Source organism: Gekko japonicus, unplaced genomic scaffold, assembly GCF_001447785.1.
Source record: "Gekko japonicus isolate JY-2015 unplaced genomic scaffold, Gekko_japonicus_V1.1 scaffold323, whole genome shotgun sequence".
Taxonomy (NCBI): domain Eukaryota; kingdom Metazoa; phylum Chordata; class Lepidosauria; order Squamata; family Gekkonidae; genus Gekko; species Gekko japonicus.
The window spans coordinates 689193-713265 of NW_015168661.1; the positions used below are offsets into that span (position 1 = coordinate 689193).

The 24073-nt window shown below is 44.1% G+C and overlaps 1 protein-coding gene across 1 annotated transcript in view; it reads left to right on the top strand.

Moving 5' to 3' along the window:
- The window catches only part of PRKG1 (protein kinase, cGMP-dependent, type I), a 710261-nt gene that overhangs the window by 681874 nt on the left and 4314 nt on the right, over positions 1 to 24073 (top strand). Inside the window, exons 10-15 of the mRNA XM_015415260.1 lie at positions 4688 to 4827; positions 7946 to 8035; positions 14450 to 14591; positions 16179 to 16342; positions 21150 to 21272; positions 21383 to 21445. Coding sequence (XP_015270746.1) covers positions 4688 to 4827; positions 7946 to 8035; positions 14450 to 14591; positions 16179 to 16342; positions 21150 to 21272; positions 21383 to 21445 — 722 coding nt within the window. The remainder of the gene's footprint in view (positions 1 to 4687; positions 4828 to 7945; positions 8036 to 14449; positions 14592 to 16178; positions 16343 to 21149; positions 21273 to 21382; positions 21446 to 24073) is intronic.

Genomic DNA, 24073 nt, shown 5'->3' on the forward strand with positions numbered 1-24073 from the left:
ATCTAGCAACACCAGTGCTGCCACACCACCCCGATCCAGATGCCTACGGAGATCGTCAGTCAGGGCGACCAGCACCGTCTCTGTCCCATGACCCGGGCAGAAGCCGGACTGGAAGGGATCGAGGACAGAAGCATCATCCAAAAAGCCCTGTAGCTGTAACGCCACTGCTCTCTCAATAAGTTTGCCCAAATAGGGCAAATTGGACACCGGCTGATAGCTGGCCAATTCGGCTGGGTCCAAAGATGGCTTTTTCAAGAGAGGGCAGACCATTGCTTCCTTGAGTGCCTTCGGGAACCGCCCCTCCAAGAGGGACGTGTTGATAATCTCCCACAGGACACCTCGGAACCCCTCATGGCATACTTTTATGAGCCAGGAGGGGCACGGATCAAGGTCACATGTGGTTGGGCGTACAGATACGAGCAATCTGTCAACTTCCTCCAGACTGAGCAGGTCAAAACACTCTAAACCTGGCGCCAAAGGCGTGCAAGGGGCTTCAAGTTCACTCACTGTTTCAATTGTGACGGGGAGGTCACGACGGAGCGCCAAGACTTTGTCTGCAAAATAGCTCGCAAATGCCTCACAGCCAATATCCAATTCCCTCACATTTTGCCTGCCCTGTGGCAGAGCTGTCAAAGACCGAATTATACTAAATAATTGGGCCGGGCGTGAGCTAGCAGATGCAATCGAGGTCGCATAGAAATATCTCTTTGCGGCTTTGGCTGCCATCTCATAGGCTTTCATAAGCGTCCTATAAGATGTTCTTGATGCCTCATCGCGAGCTCGGCGCCACCGTCTCTCTAGCCGTCTCAGTTCTCGCTTCAGCTCTCGCAGCTCCTGGGTATACCAAGGCGCTCGCCTAACACGAGTGTGGAGAGGGCGCCTGGGAGTGATCTTGTTGATGGCTGAGGAGAGCCGGACATGCCAGTCCTCCACCAGCTCATCCAACGAGCCGCCAGGGGGCCTCGGATCCCACAGGGCCATCTGGAATTGCATTGGATCCATTTGGCGCCCCAAGCGAGCAAAAATCCACTCGCCACCTAAACAAGGTCGGGGTGGAACATTCAGATGGGCCTTCAGGGCGAGGTGGTCCGACCATGGCACTGCTTCTGCAGTGATCCGGTCCACCGTCACCCCCGCTGTGAAGATCAAATCGAGCATGTGACCAGCCCGACGCATGGGAGCTGAGATGAATTGAGAGAGTCCAGTGCCGCCATGGACGACACCAGGTCCGTAGTCCAGCTGGAGGTCGCGTCCTCGGCATGGACGTTGAAATCACCCAAGACAATCAGCCTAGGGTGCTCCAACACCCAGCCTGATACAGCCTCCAGCAGGGACGACAGGCTACTGGCCGGTGCGTTAGGCAGTCGGTACACCAGCCAGATTGCCAAACTCTCATCAGCCTCCAGCATCAGACCGACACACTCCATGCCCGCGATCTCCACTGATGGAAGTGCCCTGAAGGAGTAAGCATCCCGAATGAAGACAGCCACTGCTCCCCCCCACCCCCTAGTCCGTGACTGGTGGAGGACTGAGAACCCGGGTGGGGCAAGCTGGGTGAGAGCTACCGTTTCACCCTCCCACACCCAGGTCTCAGTTATGCACGCCAGGTCAGCTCATCATTCCTGTACAAAATCCCGAAGGATTGTAGCTTTGTTGTTAATAGACCTGGCGTTGCACAGCACCAGTGACGGAGGGGGGTTCTCCATCCTGGCCCCACTGCCGACCATCCTTGGGATGGGCCGTAGGCTGGAAGGGCGCCGAGCCACTCTGTTTCTCTGCATCCTTCCCTTAAAGCCCCGCCTAGGCCCACCGCAAAACTTCCCCCGTCCCAAGAGCACCAGAATTTGCTGACCAGACATTTATTACACTGGTGGTCTCCGCAGTGCATCAGACCAACCAATAGAGAGAATGACTGGAAGTAGCAAAATCCACTCCTAAAGCAACAGATTAAACACAGCGTCCACAGCTGCCAAGGGTACAAGGGTCCCGCCACCGCTTCCAGCAGTTAGTCCTAGTTCTGATGTCTTAATATCTGCTTGCCACCTTCTCTGCTCCACGTGTGCACTCCAATGCAGGGTGCAAGATCTCTAATTGCTTTCCTGCACTGTAGAAAAGCAGTTCCTTTGGGGGGGGGAGGTCATAAAAGTCTTTCTTAATCATGGTCTCCCCTGCTGCTTCTCCGATGCTGTATGTGTAAGTATCCCTATGTAAGGACCATAGAAGACTGAAGGCCAGTCTTGTCAACTCTCAGAGGCTTGTGGGGCTTTCCCAGTCCCACCATAACATCTTAACACAATTTCCCTCATAGATCCAATCACATGAAAAGTTTCCATGCCTTCACCAGGTGTTCCTTGAGGCTTTTGCTGCTGCCATAGAAACTCTCCATGTGACCCAGAGAAGTCTCAGGAGGATGGAAGCATCTTACTATAGAAGCATCTTACTATTCCAATAAGACAGCATGTAAGCCACCCCTAAATGTGATCAAGGAAGCAACAAAAGTTGTTTGTGCCTCTTTTTTTTACAAATAAACAACTTCTGAGAAACCTGAAGTGAATCACTTCCAACCAAGCACTGCATTAAGCCTTTGAACTTTAAACCTTCATAAGCAAAAAATTCAGTCAGCAGTGCCAAAGGTATAAAAGTTAGCTTTTTAAAGGGGGGTGGCTATTATGGTAATGATGTTTCTAATAAATCTCTAACAGTGAGCAACAGAAATCTTCCCCTTCATTCCTCCATTACAAATGTAACCAAGATCCAGTTGGCCAAGGCAAGCTTGGGTTCATTTTTGATGGTAGGAATTAGATCTGTCCCTTTAGAAAATAAAATAAAAATGCTATGTATCTTTGTCCTTTTTTTAAAAAGCACTTTTCTATATCTTAAAGCTATATGATAGAGCTGCCTGCCTACAACACGAAGGTGGCCATGAAAACTGGCTTCTTGCCTCAGTTTCCTTGAATCTTTTAGTGCATCTTACTTCAACCTTGTCTTAATACACAATTGCTGTGGTTTACACCGATTGATGGAGCCGCGGTGGCTCAAGTGGTTAAGACGCTGAACTGCAGGCTGTGGAAGGTCAGTAGTTCAGCAGTTCAAGACCCGAGTTGCCGTATGACAGAGTGAGCTCCCGTCTCTAGTTCCAGCTCCTGCCAACCTAGCAGTTCGAAAGCAAGAAATTGCAAGTAGATAAATAGGTACCACTTCGGTGGGAAGGTAACAGCGTTCCGTGCGCCTTGGTTTTTAGTCATGCCAGCCACATGACCACGGAAATGTCTTCAGACAGCGCTGGCCCTTCGGCTTTGAAACAGAGATGAGCACCGCAACCCTAGAGTCGGACTCAACTGGCTTTCGAGCAAGGGAACCTTTACCTTTACCTTTCTACACCTATTGAAGGAGATGCTGACTGAACCAAAAAAGAAATCTAGGCAGAATAATATTTTTAAAATGATAAAATTGACTCAGTGGTGATTGCAAGAAAATTGAAAGACTCCCTGCTCAGCTGCACGTTGCCAATGTCACTCACAAACATAGAATTCTTAAGTCACTGTTTATTTTTCTGGTGTCTGCACACAGACAGACATTATTTGAGCAGGTTAGCTGATAGGGCAGCACATCATTGTTCTGTTATCAAATGAACCCTTTCCTAACTATGATTAAGCTCATTTGCAGCAAAAGTCAGCTGTGCACAGGGCTGATTGTCTGGCACCTGTATCATCACAACCACTCACCCCCTAGAAAGGTTTTCCAAGTTTCTTTTTAGTTGGATTTGAAAAAAAACTGAAGTAAAGGAACACTTAAATCAATAAATTTCAAGTGGTGCATTAGAAAAGGCAGACAGCCTAAATGAAGCATAGGAACAGATGCAAGCTAGACAACTGAATTAGCATTTGTATCACTGATAAACATATCTGTCCAATGCCTGGTGAAAAGTGAGAGGAAAACATGCAGTTCTATGGAGAAACCTCCCTTCCAATGAATCCAGTTCAAAACTACTTTTGTATGCACTCCAGCAATCAGATCAGAATTATATGCCATTGAACTGGAGGGGGGTGTGTGTGTTCCATGTGGCTTGCATTCTTGTATCTTGTCTACTTTGATACAGAAGATGTGATAGATCTGATTTGGGGCGAAATTTTGATTAGTCTAATTTGTGAGAAAGACTGCAAGAGTTACTTGTTTCAGTTGTGCCCATCCTAATTTTTCAGGCATTACAGTTTTCTTTTCCCCTGAAGATGTTTTTTAATGTCTGTTCAGAGAGGGCAAGTTAATGGAGAATTTGGTCCACTTCATGTGGAGAATAGAATGGTGAAGAAGAAGAAGAAGAAGCAGGTATCCAAGTAAGAAAACATTAGGCTAGTGGTGGCAATAAGACCTGAAACTTGGGAGTGCTTTGAGGACACAGAACACAGACTGAGCAAGGAGGCTGGTGGAATAGATCACTTGTCATTCCTTTAGATAAGGTGGCATTTGGTGACAAAATATTAGTATCTAGAATTCTAAAAGTTCTGCTTGTTAATATGACCAACTTTTTTATATTTACACTTTCATGAACTGTGTGGGGTTTCTGCATTTGAAAAGAAATAGTATTCACTTTTACCTTCAGCTATATTTCAGAGGAATAAATTGTAATTATTTGGAGATTCTGCATGCCCACTGATTGCACTTAATCTCATTTTCTGTTTTACTCAAGGTCCAGTTGAAAAGCGATGAATCAAAAACCTTTGCTATGAAGATACTGAAGAAACGCCACATAGTAGACACAAGGCAACAGGAGCACATACGCTCAGAGAAGCAGATCATGCAAGGGGCGCACTCAGATTTTATTGTGAGGTACTGTCATTTCCCTCGCCAAAACCCACTTCCCCATGCGCAGCAGCATACATCGCACTTTTTACAAGGGTTTATGAAACTGGTACATAGATTATTTCTCATCTGATTTAAACACTATAGTTCACTTTTTAGAAGTGCTCAGAGGCACTAAGTGGGAATGCAGCCACTGTGCTAGAGCTGTAATTCTTAACAATGGATTCTTAATATACTGGCACAAGTTATACTACTCTCAGGGCAACTCAAAAGCAGAGGAGATAATGCAACCGTAGACGCTAGGAGAAATGAAAATGGGAAGTATGATGAGTGCAAGGAAGACGTAAATCCTTCCCTATCTATCTTTCAAGAGAGATCTAATTCTATATATGAATGACTTGCAGAAAACTGTACAAATGGCTATAAAATACACACAATGCACAGAAATGCTTTTTTTGGTTGCTTCATCCAAGCAAAACCAAACCACATGTTCATCAGGACACATGAAATTATTTCCTGTACCTCCAAGTGGGCAGAACTATGGTAGGATTGCATAGCTAGCTCCTAGTTATATAAAGTTATATATATCTTTTAGGTTTTTACCTTATATTTCCACCAAAGGTTGTTAAGGTGACTTATAAGAATACTGACCTGCATCTATAGTCTACAGATGGTTGGATTCTTATCCTCCTTTAGGCCATTGCTGCCACTGATTACAGAAACCTTCTATTGAGGATATATGAAATACTAATATTGCAGGAGAAGATTATTCTCTGTTACTTCTTGGGCACTTGACTATCAAAACCACAAACTTCTCTAGCAAAGCAATTTTAAGCAAGATAATAACAGTATTGTTACATGACCCCTGCTTCTCCAGGCAACGAAAAAAGGTTGGTAGCCTCTGGGGGAGAGAGCACTGGAGACTTGTGTGTCTTTTTTTGTAATATCTGCTGTATTTGCAAATATACAAGTAGATCACAGGTGGAAGCAAAAAAGTATTCCTGCAAGGCAGTCATCCCACATCAGAACCCAACACAGAAAGGGAATACCCAGGGTTCTTCAGGCAACACTCAGCAAGTCTCTGTCTGCTTCTAGAACTGGCCCTATCTTCCCTTCAGCAGAAAGGGCTCATCTTCTCCCTCTTCTAATGGATAATTGGCAAAATTATCAGGGGACTATCTTTTAATAGTGACAGCACCCACTGAGAGACATGAACTGACAGTTCTGAGCCAATAACTTAAGTAATGAATGATGATCTGATCAGTCACAGCAATGAGCTAACACAAAAAAAGCCAAGAAATTGTCTGCAGGAGTACCTTCTCCAGATGCCATGCCTTAGAGTCCTTAAAGCATTCTTCCAGAAAGGGAAATTTGCTGCTGAGTGCAGTGGAAGCTTTGGGATTTGTTGCAGACCTGAGGTCAAGCCTGCCATAGAATGCAGGGCATGTCAGAGCCATGTTACCTGCTCCCAGTGGTCTCTTTACATGGATCTTCCAGCATATTCATCCTTTGGGCGAACAGCAGGAAGTTCTTCTTTGATATCCAGATGGTAATGGGCTTTTTAAAAAAATAATGAAATAGATTAGAAAAATATTTTTAGCAGCACTTCTTTGAAAGTGCTGGAAGAAAAGAAAGCACATCTGCTGACATCTCTGTGAAGGATAACGTTGTGTACTTATTAAAAGGACTCAGGTAGAATACATTTTGCCTTCTCAAACAGTCTTGGGAAGTGTTTATTTATTTATTTAGGCATTTCTATGCTACTTTTTTCCCTGAGAGCGGTACCCAAATCAGCCTACAGAAATTTCAAAATTAAACAATATTATAAGAATCAAACAAGCAATGACCAAAACACACACACCTTGGGTGGGTCCTCATTCACTGGGCTAGTTGTCATGGGGTCCAGGTTGGAAGCCTCAGGCAAAGAGCCAAGAGTCCTTTGGCTCATGTCCACGGCTCACACCTCTGGCTACACCCAGACTTATATTACCTGCAGACAGGGTGTCAGCTAGATGTTATATACTCTCTCCCATAGTAAATGGCTCAAAAAAAGCCATACTGTAGTACTCACAGAATACCAACCCCTTTCCAGCAAACACAATGCTGTAAACATAACAAACTGCAGATCCTTTTATTTTGAAATAATTCAGATATGATACAGATCCCATATAGCCAGTTGGAACCAATCCATACATGCAGCAGAATCATGACACTGCTTGCTTCTGGACTGTACCATACTGGTTTATAAGTGGAGAAATCAGAAGTCTGAACTCTGTCCCATAGAAGAAGGCTTTGCATGTAGTTCTCAAGTAGTGGGTTAGCAGAGAACTTTTCTTTCTGACATGCTATTTTCTATAACTATGGAAGTTTTTCTTCCTTGGAGGAAGATTCAAACATGTAAGACTTGATCTGCAGTAAAGAAAAAGAAGGGTTGTTCTAGTTTTGAATTGGTTTATGTGACATAAAAGACCTTTACTGGACTATTAGTAGATCTGACAATCATCTTTCAGTAGTGCCATTGTGCTGTATATGACACTACCACAGAATATGTGAGGCCCTTTATTAAGGTACCATCTCTTATGGACACAATTGGAGCAGGGCCTTTTCAGTGATTGCCCCTTTTTAGAGGAACACCTTCATCAAGAAAGTTTGATTGGCTTCTTCGTTTGCCTGCTTCCAAAGAGAAAAACATTTCTGTTCTGCCAGACCTTTAAAAATGAAACCCCTTTCTATTGAAATTGATTCATATTGAGAAAAAAAACACCTTCTGCTGTCAACCTTGGCTATTGATTGGCTTCTGCTTTTACTGTTTTTAATGTTATGCTGTAAACCACTTTGCAGATTAGATCATTGATAAATGGTGTAAAAATGCTACAAATTAACTAATAAGTATTAGAACACAACTGCCTATGGTGCATCAGACCAATGTCCAGTTCTCTGTCAAGGAAAATTTCCACCTCATGATCCAGTGACTGGACTATTTGGTGTAATTGCAAGGATCTCTGGAGACCAGCATTCCCCCTTTACTGCAGTACATTTATTGTGGTAAATTTTCATCCAGTAACAATTCTGCTACACTGAGAGTATATGGTTTTAATATCTCAAAGCTCTCACATTACTGTTTTTCTTTTGCCCTCCATTATAGGCTGTACAGGACATTCAAGGACAGCAAATATTTATATATGTTGATGGAGGCTTGTTTAGGAGGAGAGCTTTGGACAATTCTCAGGGACAGGTGAGAGATTTCACTTTTTCATGGAAATTGAAATTCATATGACATGCAGAATGGTCACATGGTCAATCTGCATCCTTTTCAGCTAGACTTTGTAAATTCTAAATTATTTCGCAGATGTGTGAAGGTCTGGTTTCTGGTTGAGGACCAAATGCATGTATTACTCATTCCAATAAAACATTTGCATGTCTTTTCAAAGACACAGGAGTCATCCCATTGCTTTATATGCAGCAGGAAAAGAAACATCACCTACCACGATACCACTGAATTAGAAGCCTCCAATTACCTTCTTTCCATTTATCCTCCATTGTTCGTTTGTTAAGATCTTGCTTTTCTCCTTTTGAATAGTAAATCCTTCCCTTGCTTATTCTGTGCCTCTCAGGATTCATCTGTACAAGGCTTATTTTGGAAAATGTTATGCATTCATACAGCACACCTAATCTCTGCAGTCTTTGTGCCCTGAGGGTTTCAACACAAGATGTTACACTCTGTGCACGTGGCTGACAGAGGCAGCTGCGGCACTTGCACAAGCTGGGTAGTCTGCACTACCTGCCTTCGGTGAGGGGGCACCTGCATGCTGGAAAGAGACCTGAGTTATGAAACAAACAGGTCAGTCTTGGCCACACACATCTTTTGGCCGAAGCTGAGAATAGTCCATGTATGGCACCCTGAGCCTGCACGTTTTTCTTAGCTTTTCAGATTTTTTCCTGCAAACTTGGGTGCTCCCCCAGGTTTTCAGAAACATTTCCTCAACTCCCTAATAGCTCTATTGTGCAGGGTTTTTGACTTGCACACTGGGACTAACTTGAGAATTAGATATGTGATGATGCCAACAGTGTGGTAGAGCACCTGACCAGGAATGAAGGCAGGTGCTATGTGGCTGCGTTTTCAATGTATGGGTCCAGCCACAAAGGCAATTGTTCCCAGTCTTGTTACCAGACTTTACCAAAACTATATTACTAAAGTTATTATTAAACCATCTGTTCTGTACTAAGGCCCACTATTTAACACCATCATAATTAGAAACATAGCTTTTTTCATTACAGGCATCATGGTTTCAACCATTTTAACCATAGACGCTGTCATTCTTTTTATCCATGGGAAATATACATTCCAAATTCAGGACGGTGTTTCACCTCCAGCTTTAAACCCAGATCCAACAGGCTGTATATAGGCACCCTGTGGAGTTGGGGTTTTTTTCTTTTTTTACTTTGAACAGAAGTCCTTCATGCCATATCATAAATGGAAACTGCTTTCAGAAGACACTGGGGGAACGGGGGAGCTGCTGCTTGAGGAACCCAAGTCCAAAGCCCTCATGGGAATGGACTAAAAATGTGAAATACAATTCAGAACTGAAAGCCACCAGCAGGTCAGTTACAGGTTGCGGGGGGGGGGACTGGGCAGAGGAATGAGGCCCCTCCCTTCCCCTCCTCTGCCTACCAGGAGGCACCCGTGTCCTCCTTCCCTCTCACCCACTGGCAAGTCTCCCACCTGCTTGTGTGTCCTTTCCTTGTTTCCCACTGCCCCTGTTCACAGCTGCCCGCAGACCTTTCCTCGGCATCACCAGATAGTGCGTGCAGCAGGCAGCATGGGTGACCGAAGGCCAGCAGGTGACTGGCAGGGGGTGACGGCTGCAGTGAGTCCAGCCAGAAACGCTGGGTCCCAGCAGCTGCCCCACCTCAGGGTATGCTGATGTTGGTCCTGGGCACCAGGTTCTTGCTGTAGCTTGGCTTCTTGACTGCATCATTTCCCCCCTCCTTTATACCACACAAAAGTGGTCTGAAAAACTCAGAGAAAACCTGGAGAATGACGACCAAACAAATGGGAGGTGTGGAGGGTGGGGTGGGTACGATGCAGTTAAGACACCAAGAGGGAGCGGAAACCTGTGCAGAAAAACCCAGAGAGACTCCCATTTAATTAAATGGTGCCTTTCAATAATTAGGAAGTATTTTTCAATCATTAGAACATGACTGCGGGGGGGAATTGATAGATGCATACTGCTCATGCAAATGATAAATGATCACCAGGTTAGTTCCCTGTCATGTCTGAAACAGATTGCAAAAAACATTCTTGCTTTTAGAAAGTCTTTTGAGGGGGTCTTAAATATTATTGTAGTTGTTTTTAAGATTTGTAGTGCAGGGAGCCTACATTTTAAAAATGTTTTATGGCTCTGTTTTCATGATTTTATGGCTTCGTTTGGTTGCCCAGTTTTGGGCAGAGAGCCAGTGAATGTTAAACGAGCAGCCATCACAGATCAGCAAACACAGAGGTACTATTCATATCACCTGACATCACTTCAAACAGCAGTTTTCGTTGAAGGCCGTTCAGACATTCAGCTGGCAGCATTTCCTCTTGAGTAATCACGTGATGAGGCACTGCATAGTGTACGCACACATGCATGTTCACGTTCAGTGAGCATAAATCACTGGCCACTTATGGGGCTCCTGTTTTACAGCCACTCACTGCGGAGTGAGTGGCTAGCGAGACGTGGTGAGACATCAGAATGGTCAACTAGGCAGTCAATCAAGACCTTTGTTAGTTGGTTGGTAAACTATGCCAGGCATTCAAAGTATCTTGTTAGATCACTGGTGCATGATTGCTGGCAAGCAGGGAGCTGACACTTATTGTAGCACTAGACTGGAATCAAATGGGATCTGAAATTGTCCCGCAGGGGGCAGGTGACTCATGCTTTGCCTCTCTAGAGGCCACTCTCCAGCCTTAAAAGGGACATGTTCTGTTCCAGAGGCAAGTCCTTTGAGGAGGTTGGAGATGATCTTGCTGCCTCAAGACTTACCATACTGGTAGAAGAGGGTTTTCCATTGCTGCAGATGGCTCTGTGACAGATGTCAAGACCCCTGCCTCTTGAGATTCTTCCTGCTATTCTCTGCAGAGTCTTTGGAGGAATGACCGTTTTAGTAACTAAGGCATAACCCATGTCTCCTCATCCCCAGTTTTCAAATCTTCCCTGTGATAGGGACATATCACAGTCCCTGGTCAATGGTAATCGGTGTCAAAATTTATAGGAAGAAAAAAAGGCTGGAGTAGTAGGTAGGAGAAAAAAGAATAAGGTGCAAGGTAGAGCAAGGAGCTGCGGTGGCTCAAGTGGTTAAGACGCTGAACTGCAGGCTGTGGAAGGTCGGTAGTTCAGCAGTTCGAGACCCGAGTGTGCCGCATGATGGAGTGATCTCCCGTCTCTAGTTCCAGCTCCTGCCAACCTAGCAGTTCAAAAGCAAGAAATTGCAAGTAGATAAATAGGTACCACCTCAGTGGGAAGGTAACAGCGTTCCGTGCACCTTGGTGTTTAGTCATGCCGGCCACATGACCACGGAAACGTCTTCGGACAGCGCTGGCTCTTCGACCTTGAAATGGAGATGAGATTCCGATTCGACTGGCTTTCGAGCAAGGGAACCTTTACCTTTAGAGCAGTCTATTTGACCTTTTAGATCCCAGTGCATTTCACTATAAGCTTCTTCAGGGTTTGTAAGCCAAAACTACTCTGGCTTTGATGTCCATTTGTCCAAGGTGGGGGGCAGAGAAGTTTTTGCTTAAGGTCCCCTGAAGAAGCTTATATGCATTGGGATCCAAAAGGTCTAATAAACTGCTCTGCCTTGCACCTTGTCCTTCTTTTTTGTCCTATCAAAACTTATAGCCAAAGGAAGAAATCATGGAAATAAAAGCAAACAGTAATAGCCCAAATCAGATCACAATTACGGTTTGAACCCAGATTAAATTGGCAATTACCACTAATTCCCCTTCCTGCAGCAGACTCTCCCGTGTTTATTCCTCCATGTCCTCTATCCTCCAGGAGCAGCATTTCTTTGCAGGGGGAGGGGAGAGGCAGGAAAGTCCTATTCTGCCATTGAAAAATTTAGTCAGGATCCAACCTGCACAGCAAGAAAAAGCAAAAAGCGAAAGGGTAACTATTTGGAATAAGTTAATTTTACGATACAAGTTACTTATATAATCACTTTTCTATGGGGTTTTTACAAGCATATTTTATTCTAATTTTTAAAATCAAATTCCATATCTTTAATAAACATTAAAAATAGCTAAGTAAAATCCAATTTACTAAGTACCGTATTAGATTTAGAAACAATAGTTTGCAGAAGCTTTGGGGAAAAGTAGTTATTTTCATCTCATACTCATGGTATCTACTGCCATCTAGCTTTGAATATTATTCATTGTTTACTGACATGGTGTTTGTTAGTGTTATAGTTGGAAACAACTGTGGTGTTAAAATTTTAATTACAATTGCATTCACTTCAAGAATTTTTTAAACATCTTTGACTTGTTAACCAGCTCTAAGTTAGAAACAGAAATGTCGGCCCGTGTCTGAAACTCAGATTCTATAAAAAAAATTCAAGTCGGAGTCCAATGTCTGTATTAAAAATATTGGGAAAATGCAAGACAGAAGATTTTAAATGGCATCTGCTGTTAATAATCCCATAATCATTTATTAGTCTCCATTTAATATATCACTAACATGTTGTGACACTTTCTGTGCTGCAGCTCTGCCTTAAAGTGTTTACTCTGGCATGGATTGAGAGATATGCAAGCAGAAGGGTAGTTGTAAACAAGTCTGCGATGTATTAAGATTTTCTTTTCTCCAGACAGTTCAAGGAAATGTGTAGCATAGTTCCCTGTGTACCTCGCCAATAAACAGTTTTGAAGGAATTTTTAATTGCTGATTGTCATGAAGTCAGTCTTAATGGTTCTGGCTGTTAATAAGAGGAAGGGCTACAGCTCCTGACATCCAACGCTAGTTTGGCAGCTGACTGGAAATAGACAGCAATTATTCCAGACCTGGCAATAGGCTCATTATAAACTAGTGATGTCAATGAGCCACTTTGTTCCCACTAAAGGGGGGGGGCGGGAGTGCAACATGTGGGCAAGTTATTTGTGGCCTTAAAAATTATAAGCTTCCCACAACTGAGCAAACAAGCAGAGAAATATGATTCCATCATAACCCTACAGCTGTTTCGCAGTACGGTTTCTCTGGCAGCCAGTGGGCTTCTACAGTCACATCATTAAAAATATGAAATATGCTCTCCTGACAAGACAAGTCCTTCAGGTGGTTTCATGGGTGTAACGTGCTAAAAATGCTTGAACTGTGACTTCCAGTTTGTAAGATTGAATACGGCCAGTGAGATCAATGCAATTATTAAGAGGTTCCTCTCCTTGCACCCAATGGGGGAGGGCTTGGAGGGGCTGCAACTAATAACAACTGCCTGCCTTTTTCATTGTGTTGGGACCAGCTGAAAAGAATGATATGTAAATGCTTATGCAGCTGAAAGGGTAACATGTTTATTTATGCACAAGTGGAGACCAGTGTTCCCTCTAAGCTGAGTTAGTGCGAGCTAGCTCACAGTTTTTTAGCCTCCAGCTCACACATTTTTGTTTTCGCTCAGGAAGGATGGTTCCAGAGCAGACTAATGTATGCAGCAGTCAAATCGCTCGCTCAGAACTTTAATGTCAGTAGCTCACAAAGTAGAATTTTAGCTCACAAGACTCCACAGCTTAGAGGGAACATTGGTGGAGACCTGTGAGAGCTTGCCCCGCTTCATCCCCTCTTCCTTATCCCCATGATCCCACAACCACTTCTTTCTCACCACACACACACACACACAACTTTCTCTCCCCCTCGGTCACCAGCTTCTCTCTTCCTCTTCCACTCCCCCCAGTATCCCAGGCTTCCTGGGAGGACTTTTGAAGGACAAATCATGTCAGCCCAGACCCATACATCACCTGACTACTAGTGGTGGGCCTCCCCACTGGCCCTCCTCAGCTGCTGGTGGGAGGCCTAGAGTAGACAGTCTGTCCTGCGTACTTCCTGTCCTAAGCCTTTCCCTGCCAGCATCGGTGATGGGGGCATCGAAGGGAAAGCACTTCTGAACCAGACCCCCCTTCCATCAAATTGCCAGCAGTCTGGAGGCGGAGCACACTTTCTGCTTCAAGCCCCTACCCACAGTCCCAGTTGAGATCTTGCAGAACTAATGAGATAGCATTTGGAACTGTGAATAGCAACTTCACTTGAACAGATTTTGCTTCCTCATTTGCGTGTGTGTGTGTGTTAAACTGCTGCCCCCTAATTTTTACATTTTTGGATTTTTCTGCAATCCTGGAGATTCCCCCGAGTCTGTAGAAAAATTTCCCATATCTGTGCATGGCCCCATTATGAGGATTTTTGATCCATACTCTGGAGCCATGTTCAGAATTAGATATACAGATATAGAGAGCCCATCATGTCAGAGGGTAGTGTTGCATGAAGCTGGGAAGTAGATGCCCAAGCAAACTTGTATGTTTTCACCAGTGAGGCAATTTAACATGTCCTCATCCAATTGGCCCCTTCCCTTAGCTGTTTTGGAATAAAATGAAATAACTTAGGAGATCTTATTATCCCTTTTTTCCCCCATATAGAGGTTCATTTGAAGATTCTACAACCAGATTTTATACAGCATGTGTGGTAGAAGCTTTTGCCTATCTGCATTCCAAAGGAATCATTTATAGGGACCTCAAGCCAGAAAACCTCATCCTAGATCATCGAGGTTATGCCAAACTGGTGAGTGCTCAGACATTTTTCTTCTAAGCAGCTAGGAAATATTACCATGTCATGCCCACTGCATTGTAGTTAAAGCTCTGTCTCCTCTTCCATTATAAAATGCCTTCTCTAACGGGTTTATAACAGCCATAAAATAGTGCTTCTGGCTGAAAGGCAGTGTTCAAGACTGAAGTCCCAGGACAAATTGGTTTAGAAAGAGAACTAATAAAAACATATCAATCTCACTGTTTCTGAATTCTAAAAGTGCAAAAGTTAAAGTTTCCAGTTATTGGTTTTAAAGGCCTTCTTACATACTTTCACTCAGAGCTGCCTTCAGGTGTTTGATTATGGTTTCCTTTTCTTCATTAAATTACTTTTTAAAAGAAAAAAAGCACATACCAGTGTCATTTTCTCCAACATTCAGTATTTCTACTGCAGAAATCCTGCTGTATTATTGTTCATTGATTTAATAGAATTAGACCTCAAACCTACTTACTTAATCCTAGCTACATACAAGACTTGCGGAACTCATTCTGTCCTTGAAAAAGAGACCCTTGGCTACAGAAGCAAGGCACAGGCAACTTTTGTGTTAATATATATTAGAATCATCTCTGATATTAACATGTCAATGCACAGACACGTTAGAACCTTGGGCAGAGTAAACCAAATTATATCCAGAAATAGTTGGGAAGGCTCAGCATCAGTTCACCAGTCCTCTTTAAAACTGGGTGTGGGTGTTTGGCACTACTGCAGCATGCCATGCCTTGACTTAGCAAGGCCTAGTTCATTGCTGCTGCACCTCCACTGCCCCCCAAACTAGAAAAGTATCTTTTTCCAGATATTGAAAGTCTGGACACTGAAATTAACACAGGGAGCATGGTAGAATGTAGGAAGGACAAAACATAGGAGCTGCAAGTATTACCTATCTGGCTACAAGTATATGTGTGGAGCAGACAGTGGATTAAGTAACTGGCAGATAACAAATGATCGGAGAACGTAGGAGGAGACAGACACTTCATGAAGTCCCTGTATTTCTGCTGAGGATCCAGTCCTGGCAAAAATGGTATTCAGAAAACTCTAAAATAATTTAATATTGGCATCTAGGGAAGTGCCCTACCAGTGCAATCCTAGAGAGACAAGTTTCTAAGTTGATTGTTGTCTGCTTACAATTGTATTGTAAATCATGGTTAAATAGATATATATATATGGCAGTTAAGCCATATTTCATCAGTTTGGTCCCATCTCATTCCAGCACTTGCATATTGATGGCCTGAATGCAATCCACATGTTGGCTACCACTGCCTCACTTAATTAAATGTTTCAGTTCCCGATAAACTAAAGAATTGTGATAAATTTTTGCATAATTCTCATCTGTTCATCTTACACATCCTTTGCAAATCTTACATCTGAAAAGATGCAGCTCCACGGCTCTCCTTTTTGCTTCTGGGACAGCCAGCATTCTTGCTCTGATAATGTTCCCATGACAAAACTTTCCTTCTGATGTTCTTTATCCTAATCAAAACAGGATCATCTCCTCAAGCCTTTCTGCCCATAGAACTGCTCTGTATATTTTTTCTTCCTTGATGGTGTGTGAACCTTCATTCACAGGTCGATTTTGGCTTTGCAAAAAAAATAGGATTTGGAAAGAAAACATGGACTTTTTGTGGAACTCCAGAGTATGTAGCCCCAGAGATCATCCTGAACAAAGGTCATGACATTTCAGCAGACTACTGGTCACTGGGAATCTTAATGTATGAGCTCTTGACTGGCAGGTATGGGCATTGGAATTGGAGTTGCTGATAAAAATAGATCAGCAAATTAGAGAATATTTCTGCCTTTGTCACTTTGATTAGGAGCACTTGTAGTTTAGAGCTGGCGTATTCCATGATTAGGGGAGGGAAGGTCTGAAAAGTATCCCATTCATCTGTTCATGATTGTTTGAAAACCATCCCATTTAGTCTGTTCATGATTGTTTTGCAGTGCTTCCTAGTCAGTACGCTGATGCATAACAGCTTTGGAACAGCCAGTATAAAGGTTCAAGCACCTGTAATATTAGTTTACCTAGAAGACTGTCTGTATTCACAATCTCCCTTAATCCCCAAGGTGCATGACAGCATTTTGGAATTCTATGACTCCCAGTGTACATTGGACACCACATACAAAAATAATTCTGTTTGCATGCTGTCACAAACCCATCAAATTGTATGCTCAGAGTGGCATGTAGAATGGTTGGGTTCAGTGTGTGGTGGCCACTGCACACCATCAAGGAGCCATGGGCTGGAATTAAGTTCATCTGTTTTTAAATACTTCATAGGCTGCTGTAAAAAGAATGAAGGAAAACCACTATTCTTCTGAAACAAGACAGGAACCAATGGATTCTCACTATAATTGTGTGCATTTAAACTGACTATTAAGAAAAAAATGTCTACATAATTGTAAAACCACCTGGACACTAGGATACATTGCCTGAGGAAATGGTACTATCCTGAAGATTTCGGAGAAGAGTGGCTGCATAAGCAAGTGTCAGGGATGATTTAACTTGAAGGGATACAGCCATTGATTGGTGTAGAATAGATGTGGCATAGTGGGTAGCTTAATGGAACTTAATCCTGGGTTCAAATCCCTTCTCAGCCAAGAATTCTTGTCATTTTTCTCTCAGCTTCACTTCCCATATGTAAAGCGTGAACATGGTCAACCTTCCTTACAGGAGGATGGATTTGTAAAGCTCTTTTAATACCAGAAAGTGCTGTAAACCATGTTGTTGTTGATAACAACAACAATAATAATAGATGACCCTTCACATATCTTCCAGTACTTGCATCTTACAGAATTTAAATTTTTTATTGAATTTAGTCAGTAGGCGAAATAATCTCATAGTGATTAACAGTGCAGTCAATAGGCTTAGAAAGGTGCAACTCGGCTTAGGATAGCACTTCATCTGTAGAAATCATACAGAGGTTCTGTTCTCTGTTTTCCTTTATACAAAAGTGCTGATGTTCCCACTGCTATCCCATAAGCAAACCACTATTTACAAAACAGCACTACAGAAATTGTCACCCCAAGTCCTCTTTGGCCATGATAAGCAGCCTTTCTGAGGCTACCAATCCTTGCAGAGGTTATTTTTCAGAGCAGCAGAGAGCAAAGTCAGAAGTTATGAGGATCTCTGCATTAAGGGGTAAAAGCAGAGAAGCCATATTTTACAAGGATCAATACGTAGGACAGGTGCCTAAGAATATAGATCAAGATGGGTAGCCATGTTAGTCTGTTTGTGGCAGTAGAAAAGAGCAAGAAAAGATTCCAGTAACACCTTAAAGACTAACAAAATATGTGGCAGGGTATGAGCTTTCGTGAGTCACTGCTCATTTCTTCAGATACTCTGTATCTCAAGAAGTGAGCAGTGACTCACGGAAGTTCATACCCTGCCACATATCTCTCCTTATATATAAAAGTCAGTTGGGGTGGCTTCTAACCTATGGGGTGGCAGGATTAATGCGCGGCAAAATCAGTTTGCCGGCTGATCTGTCACTCACACATGGGTCCGGGCCACTGGCTAACTTGCCTGGCTGCTTGGCTCACTCCTGCACACACAGCCGTAGGCCAGCCGCTCACCCTCAGTATCCAGGAAGCTGCCCCATGGGAAGGATGCTGGTGAGGGGGGAGGAGGCGGGTGACTGGCCTCACTGGCCTACCACCATGCCCCGATTACGGTCATGAATGGGAGGGGAGGGCCGCGGCGTGCTTCCCTGGCCCGCCGCGGCCTGGCCCATGGATGCCGCTGGCCCTTCTTCCAGGGGGGCATTTGCCATTCCCTGCGCCGCCCCTGCCGTTGCACCCTGACTCACCACGGAGAATGGGGAGGCCAGCAGCACTGCACTTTCCTCGCCCGCCGTGGCTGGGCCCAGCCAGGCCATGGCCCCTTCTTCAGGGGGATTGGCCTCCACCAGCCTTCCCCACCCCGCCCCCTGCCTTGCTGCCCTGACAGTGTGCCCTGACTGCACTTGGGGCGCTGGCAAAATGGCAGTGCCATGCTTCCCAGGGCCGCCGTGCCTTTGCCCAGCCAGGCCGTGGCCCCTTCTTCGGGGGGGCCACCTCCACCCACTTTCCCTGTGCCACCCCCTGCCTCGCTGGCCTAGCAGCGTGCTCCACCTGAGCTTGGGGAGGCGGGTCATGGCCCCGCCGGCCTTCCCTCGGCCACCACAGCCTGGACCGCACAGCCTACATGGCCGCCTTGGGGTGGGCGGGTTCGTCCTCCACCGGGCTTCCTTCAGCCGCCCCCGCCATGTTGCTGGCTGCCCAACAACTGCACGGGGCCTGGAGAGAGCCACGCCGTGCTTCCCTGGCCCGCCGGGTTCGCCTCCAGCTGCTGGGCCCTCGCCCCAGGGTCTTCCTAGGGCTCGTTGTCTTCACTTTGCAATGGGCTTTGCGCCTAGTTTTGTAAGAATACAGAGTTCTGCTTCTGTAACATGAATATATTACAGCCTCCTATTCATCCAATTTACTCTATGGGATCAGGAGACTTCAGAGAGGAATATGGTATATTAAAACAATTAACATAATAGGCATGTGCAGCAGTGATTCTCATTAAGCAGCAGTTGTTACTAATACCCCTGATTGAGAACAGCTGAGTATTGGCACTGCAGACATAAAAGTTAAAGGAAATATTACTGCATAAGACAATATTTCACATACATGTCGCATCATAAGCCAGGCTCTTTCTTATTTGTGTCAGTAGGCTTTAAGCATGTCGAGAAGGGGTGTATTTAGAAGGCCTATTAATTCCACATAGAGTGATTTATCAGCATGGTTGTATATTAAGATTTACAAGATACTACACACTTTGAAGCCGTCAAATGTATTCTTTCTGAAATTCACGGTTTTTAAAGTGCTTGGATGCTAGTGTCAAAAGCCTCATTCAGAATTTTACACTGACCCCTAACTTTCAGACCCCTGGCATACTTGACCCTTTCAGACACCATATCTGTTTGCATACAGGTATATCCATGATGTCTGAATTGATTGTTTGAACAAATCTTTACACTAAAATACTGGTCTTGTCCTGGGAAAATGCAAGATATTCAAGTGATGTTTCATCTCAGATATATAATAATCAGAACCAAGATCCATCAATCATATGACATACAATGATATAGGCAGCTGTGGTGGTGGAAAGTGCCGTCAAGTCACAACTGACTTATGGCAGCCCCCGTAGGGTTTTCAAGGCAAGAGACATTCAGAAATGGTTTGCCGTTGCCTGCCCCTGCATCACAACCCTGGCATTCCATGGAGGTCTCCCATCCAAATACTAGCCAGAGGTGACCCTGCTTAGCTTCCAAAATCTGATGAGATCAGACTAGCCTGGGCTATCATAATTGCCCTGATGCTGTATAAATTACGAGTTTAAATCCAGTGACGCAAACAAAAAGCAATACATATGTTATATCAAAGAAACGAAAACATTCTGCATTCTGTCTTACACAATTAAAACAATATGAATATAATCATATACGAAGCTTTAAAACATGTCCAACTTGGTCTAAAGCTGCAAATATATATAGTTGATGCCAGAAAAATGACCCATTGAAAATAAAATGGCATCCTTAGTTATCTACGTACCATACACGTACAAATTCTGTAATCCTGAACTAGCTCCTCCCCTTGTGCAAGCAGATGGACAGTTGCATTTGGGAGAGCGTAACTATCTTCTGTTTTTTTTTCCTTCTCAGAACATCCTGTCCTGCTTCCAATTGGAATGGCTGGAGGGGGGGGGGGACAGAGTGCTGCTGCAAGAACAGTGGAGGCATCAATAATATGTCCAGCAAGCTGAGCTTCACTTGCTGTTCCTTAGATCCAATCTTTACTCTTGTGGCTGTCTTGCTGCAAGTGTTTAAGAAATCCTACCCTTCCACCTGAAGCTGACCGGTTACCTGTTTGCTGTGACAGATCCCTTCACATGATTTCCTTGGGTCCTAAAAATGCTGTTCTGTGTACTTTTGGGGATGGAAATGAGGGGAGTCTATACAGAACGGCAAAGACACACACTCCTATGTGTGCCCCATGCATATGTGGTAGTGGTGTTTGTAGAATAGCACTCGAAACAAGAATCAGTGAAGCGCAAAACCACTACCAGGGTTCTCCTATGAGTATTTACTCTTCTAACTCCAGAGTAGTTATTACATTTGTGAGACCAGTTTTACCTTGGTAGTTCTTGTGGCTGATCATACCACGTACCACTTCATTACTTTTCAATATATGATACAGTAAATAAATCCATGATTACTCAGTTGTGCTTGGTGGATTCACATTGTCATCCCATGACCCTAACTGACTGTTTGGAACAGTAGTAATATTAGCTGGAACAGACCTCATCCAAGTAGCCTTGGCCAATGGGACAGTTATTCAAACACAGATTTGGAGGGGGGGAATATTGCAAAAGAGCCTTTAAAGAAGAGTTTAATTTTGTTAGGGCATGATAGGTCATATCTACCAAATGTATGAACTGCTTCTGCTGCCTCATTTTATAATCTCATATGACATTTTAAAAAACGGACTTTAACTCTGCTTTTTCTCCTCCTCCTCTAGTCCACCTTTCTCAGGCCCAGACCCCATGAAAACCTATAACATCATATTGAGGGGGATTGACATGATTGAATTTCCAAAGAAGATTGCCAAAAATGCTGCTAACCTAATTAAAAAACTATGCAGGTAAACGCTTTAAATGCATTTTGGGTCTTGTCAAGACAGAAAGCATGCATACCAGTAACACTACCTCCAGACGTCGTTTTGTCACTCTACTCTGTTGACCTTTTTTGCAGGGACAACCCATCAGAAAGATTAGGGAACTTGAAAAATGGAGTGAAGGATATTCAAAAGCACAAGTAAGTATGTTCCCCAAGAGGAAGATGATGATGATAATGATGTTGTTGATGATGATGATGATGTATATGGCACCAGAACTACGATGATGATGATGATGTATATGGCACCAGCAGTGCACATAAGGAAACAACAGGGCCCTGCCTCCAGGAGCCTGCAGTCGGCGAAGAACTGAGGCAAAAGGGATAAGGAAGAAGATGCATCATGTAGTGGTTAGAGTGTCACACTAGGAGCTGGGAGACCCAGGTTCAAATCCCCATTATGTTATGGAAGCTTACTTGGGCCTCCATCAGCCTACTTTGCAGGGTTGTAGTGAGGATGAAATGAAGGAGAAGAGAGCAATGTAAACTGCTTTGGGTCCCTGTTGGGGAGAAAGGATGGGAATAAATGAAGTTAAAAAAAAATTAAACGCAGTAACGTAATCTGCTTTTATTTCAGTAAGGGCATTTTAAAACTCTCACTTTGTTGCCTACCTATGAGGCAACTGCATCATTCATAAACCTTTTCTGTACAATTAGAGTACAGTCGATCAAATATTTCTTTTTTGCAGTCCCCTTGGATTTTGACAGGGCAGTGAACTGAGCCTTTGTAGCAACCCCCCCCCCCCACAGCATGGTATCTGTTGACCTGACTGCACAGTGACAAGACCACCAATGGAGGAGCAGGCACCAGTCAGTATAATGCAACGTAACTGGATGATATACAGTACTGGTGGTATTTGTCAAAAAGTCAGTTTTTCCTTGAAGTTTACCACATATAAAGAAGGCACATGGTTTTTGTTCCTATATGTTGCACAAAACCACATATCAGTATTAACTTCTTCTTTCTCCATCTGTGACATGTATCTGTTTTTACCCAATGAATGAACTCTGTAACCTGAAAATCTCAAATCCCAGAAAAAGCCCTTTATTACTTCACACATTTCCTTGGAAATCTGTACCTTATTCAGCCTGAGCAACAGTTGATTCCAATTCACTCAGCCACACTGAAATGATGTGATGTTTAGGTTGAATAGATCAGTGATAACTGCTGGCCACATGCTGAATCTATCAACTGCCTGCATGCTTAGTTTGAAATTCAGCCCACGTTTATCACATTACTGAGAAACTTCCAGAAGTTTGGTAGCTTAACAAACTCTGGCTAAATTTCCACCTGAACAAAAATCCACTTGACTTGACTCAAAATTAGCCCTTAGGCCTACAGGACCGGAATATGTGAATTAGCAAAGTATGGATGTAGTCAGAACCGTTTATTGTGATTATGGCAGTCGATCCAATATTAGTTTCTTCATGGCTCGGGTCACACGGCACTGTAAATGCGCCTTGTTCCTGCTTTAATTTAAACAGGAATATTTTGTTCCGGTTTTGCATGTTTACACCACCCCTCAAGAGCCATCCCTCTTACCGGCTGCTCGCTGTCCCCATCCGGCGACAGCAGCAGCTGCTCCTGGGCAGCCACGGGGCCATCCTTGCCATCGGCCCAGTCGCCGCCGGCCTGGCACGCCTTCTCCCGGCGCTTCTGGGCCAGCAGGAAGGCGAGCGGGGCGGACGCTTTAACGTGCTGCTTGGGCGCCATCTCCACCACCTGCTTGCCACCCCCATCCAGGCTGCTGGAGCCCCCACCTCTCGTTCCTGCCTCCACCAGGATGCTGTAAGCACTGCCTTTAAAAAAAAAAATTCTTAAGTGCATGTATGGCCATGCGCTGAAACCGGAAGCTTTTTTTTTTTTAACCAACCCAGAGAGTGGTCAGATGGCCCTATTCGCAAACCTTTCGCAAACATTGCGAAAGAGGGCTGTCCATATAGGCGAAATCGCGCATTCAAAGCGCGAGAGCCAGGAAAGTACTTGATTTTCCCGGGGTCAGGAAAACCCGCGAGTATTGCGAGAGTAATGCGAAAGTCAGCCTGCTTTGGTGCGGGAGGCGGATTGGCGCATGTAAACAGAAACTTTAAATGCTGGAGTAAACAGCGGCGAATCCTGATCAAAGGGACAGTGTGACCGCACCCCATGTGAGTGCGTTTCTTGGACAAGTCAGGACTGCTTACTTGAAGAAGAATGTTAATCACGAGCAGTCCTTCAGTGGGTGCAAATCACTGGGATGCCGACTGGAATGGAATGCTGTGAGAAAGAAATAATAGTTCTCCAGCCCAAGTGATCAAAAGGCTATCAATGATCCATCAGGATCCATAGGTACCACAGGACTCCTTTGTGGGTTTAGTCCATGGGCATGAAATCTTCAAACAACACAAGCAAACTTTGTAAATTGTTTGATTCCTTGCAGGGCCACTTGCTACTGCCTCCTTTTGCCATGTTGTTCTTGTACTGGGTACATCTTTTACATCTGCTTTTTTTGTTTCTTCTTTTCATATTTGTCCATAAAATGCACTTCTTTTATAAAGTGAGCCTTGCTGCCAGCACTTACCTTTCTTTTACTGTATGCCACTCTTCCTAGTCAGATTTTGAGCCCTCTCTGCAAACCCATGTCAGTTTGGGTTTGCGCCTTGTTTCCGCTTTAATTTAAACGGGAATATTTTGTTCTGGTTTTGCATGTCTACACCACCACCCCAAGAGCCATCCCTCTTACGTGCTGCTGGCTGTCCCCCTTGCCCTCGTCCCCATCTGGCGACGGC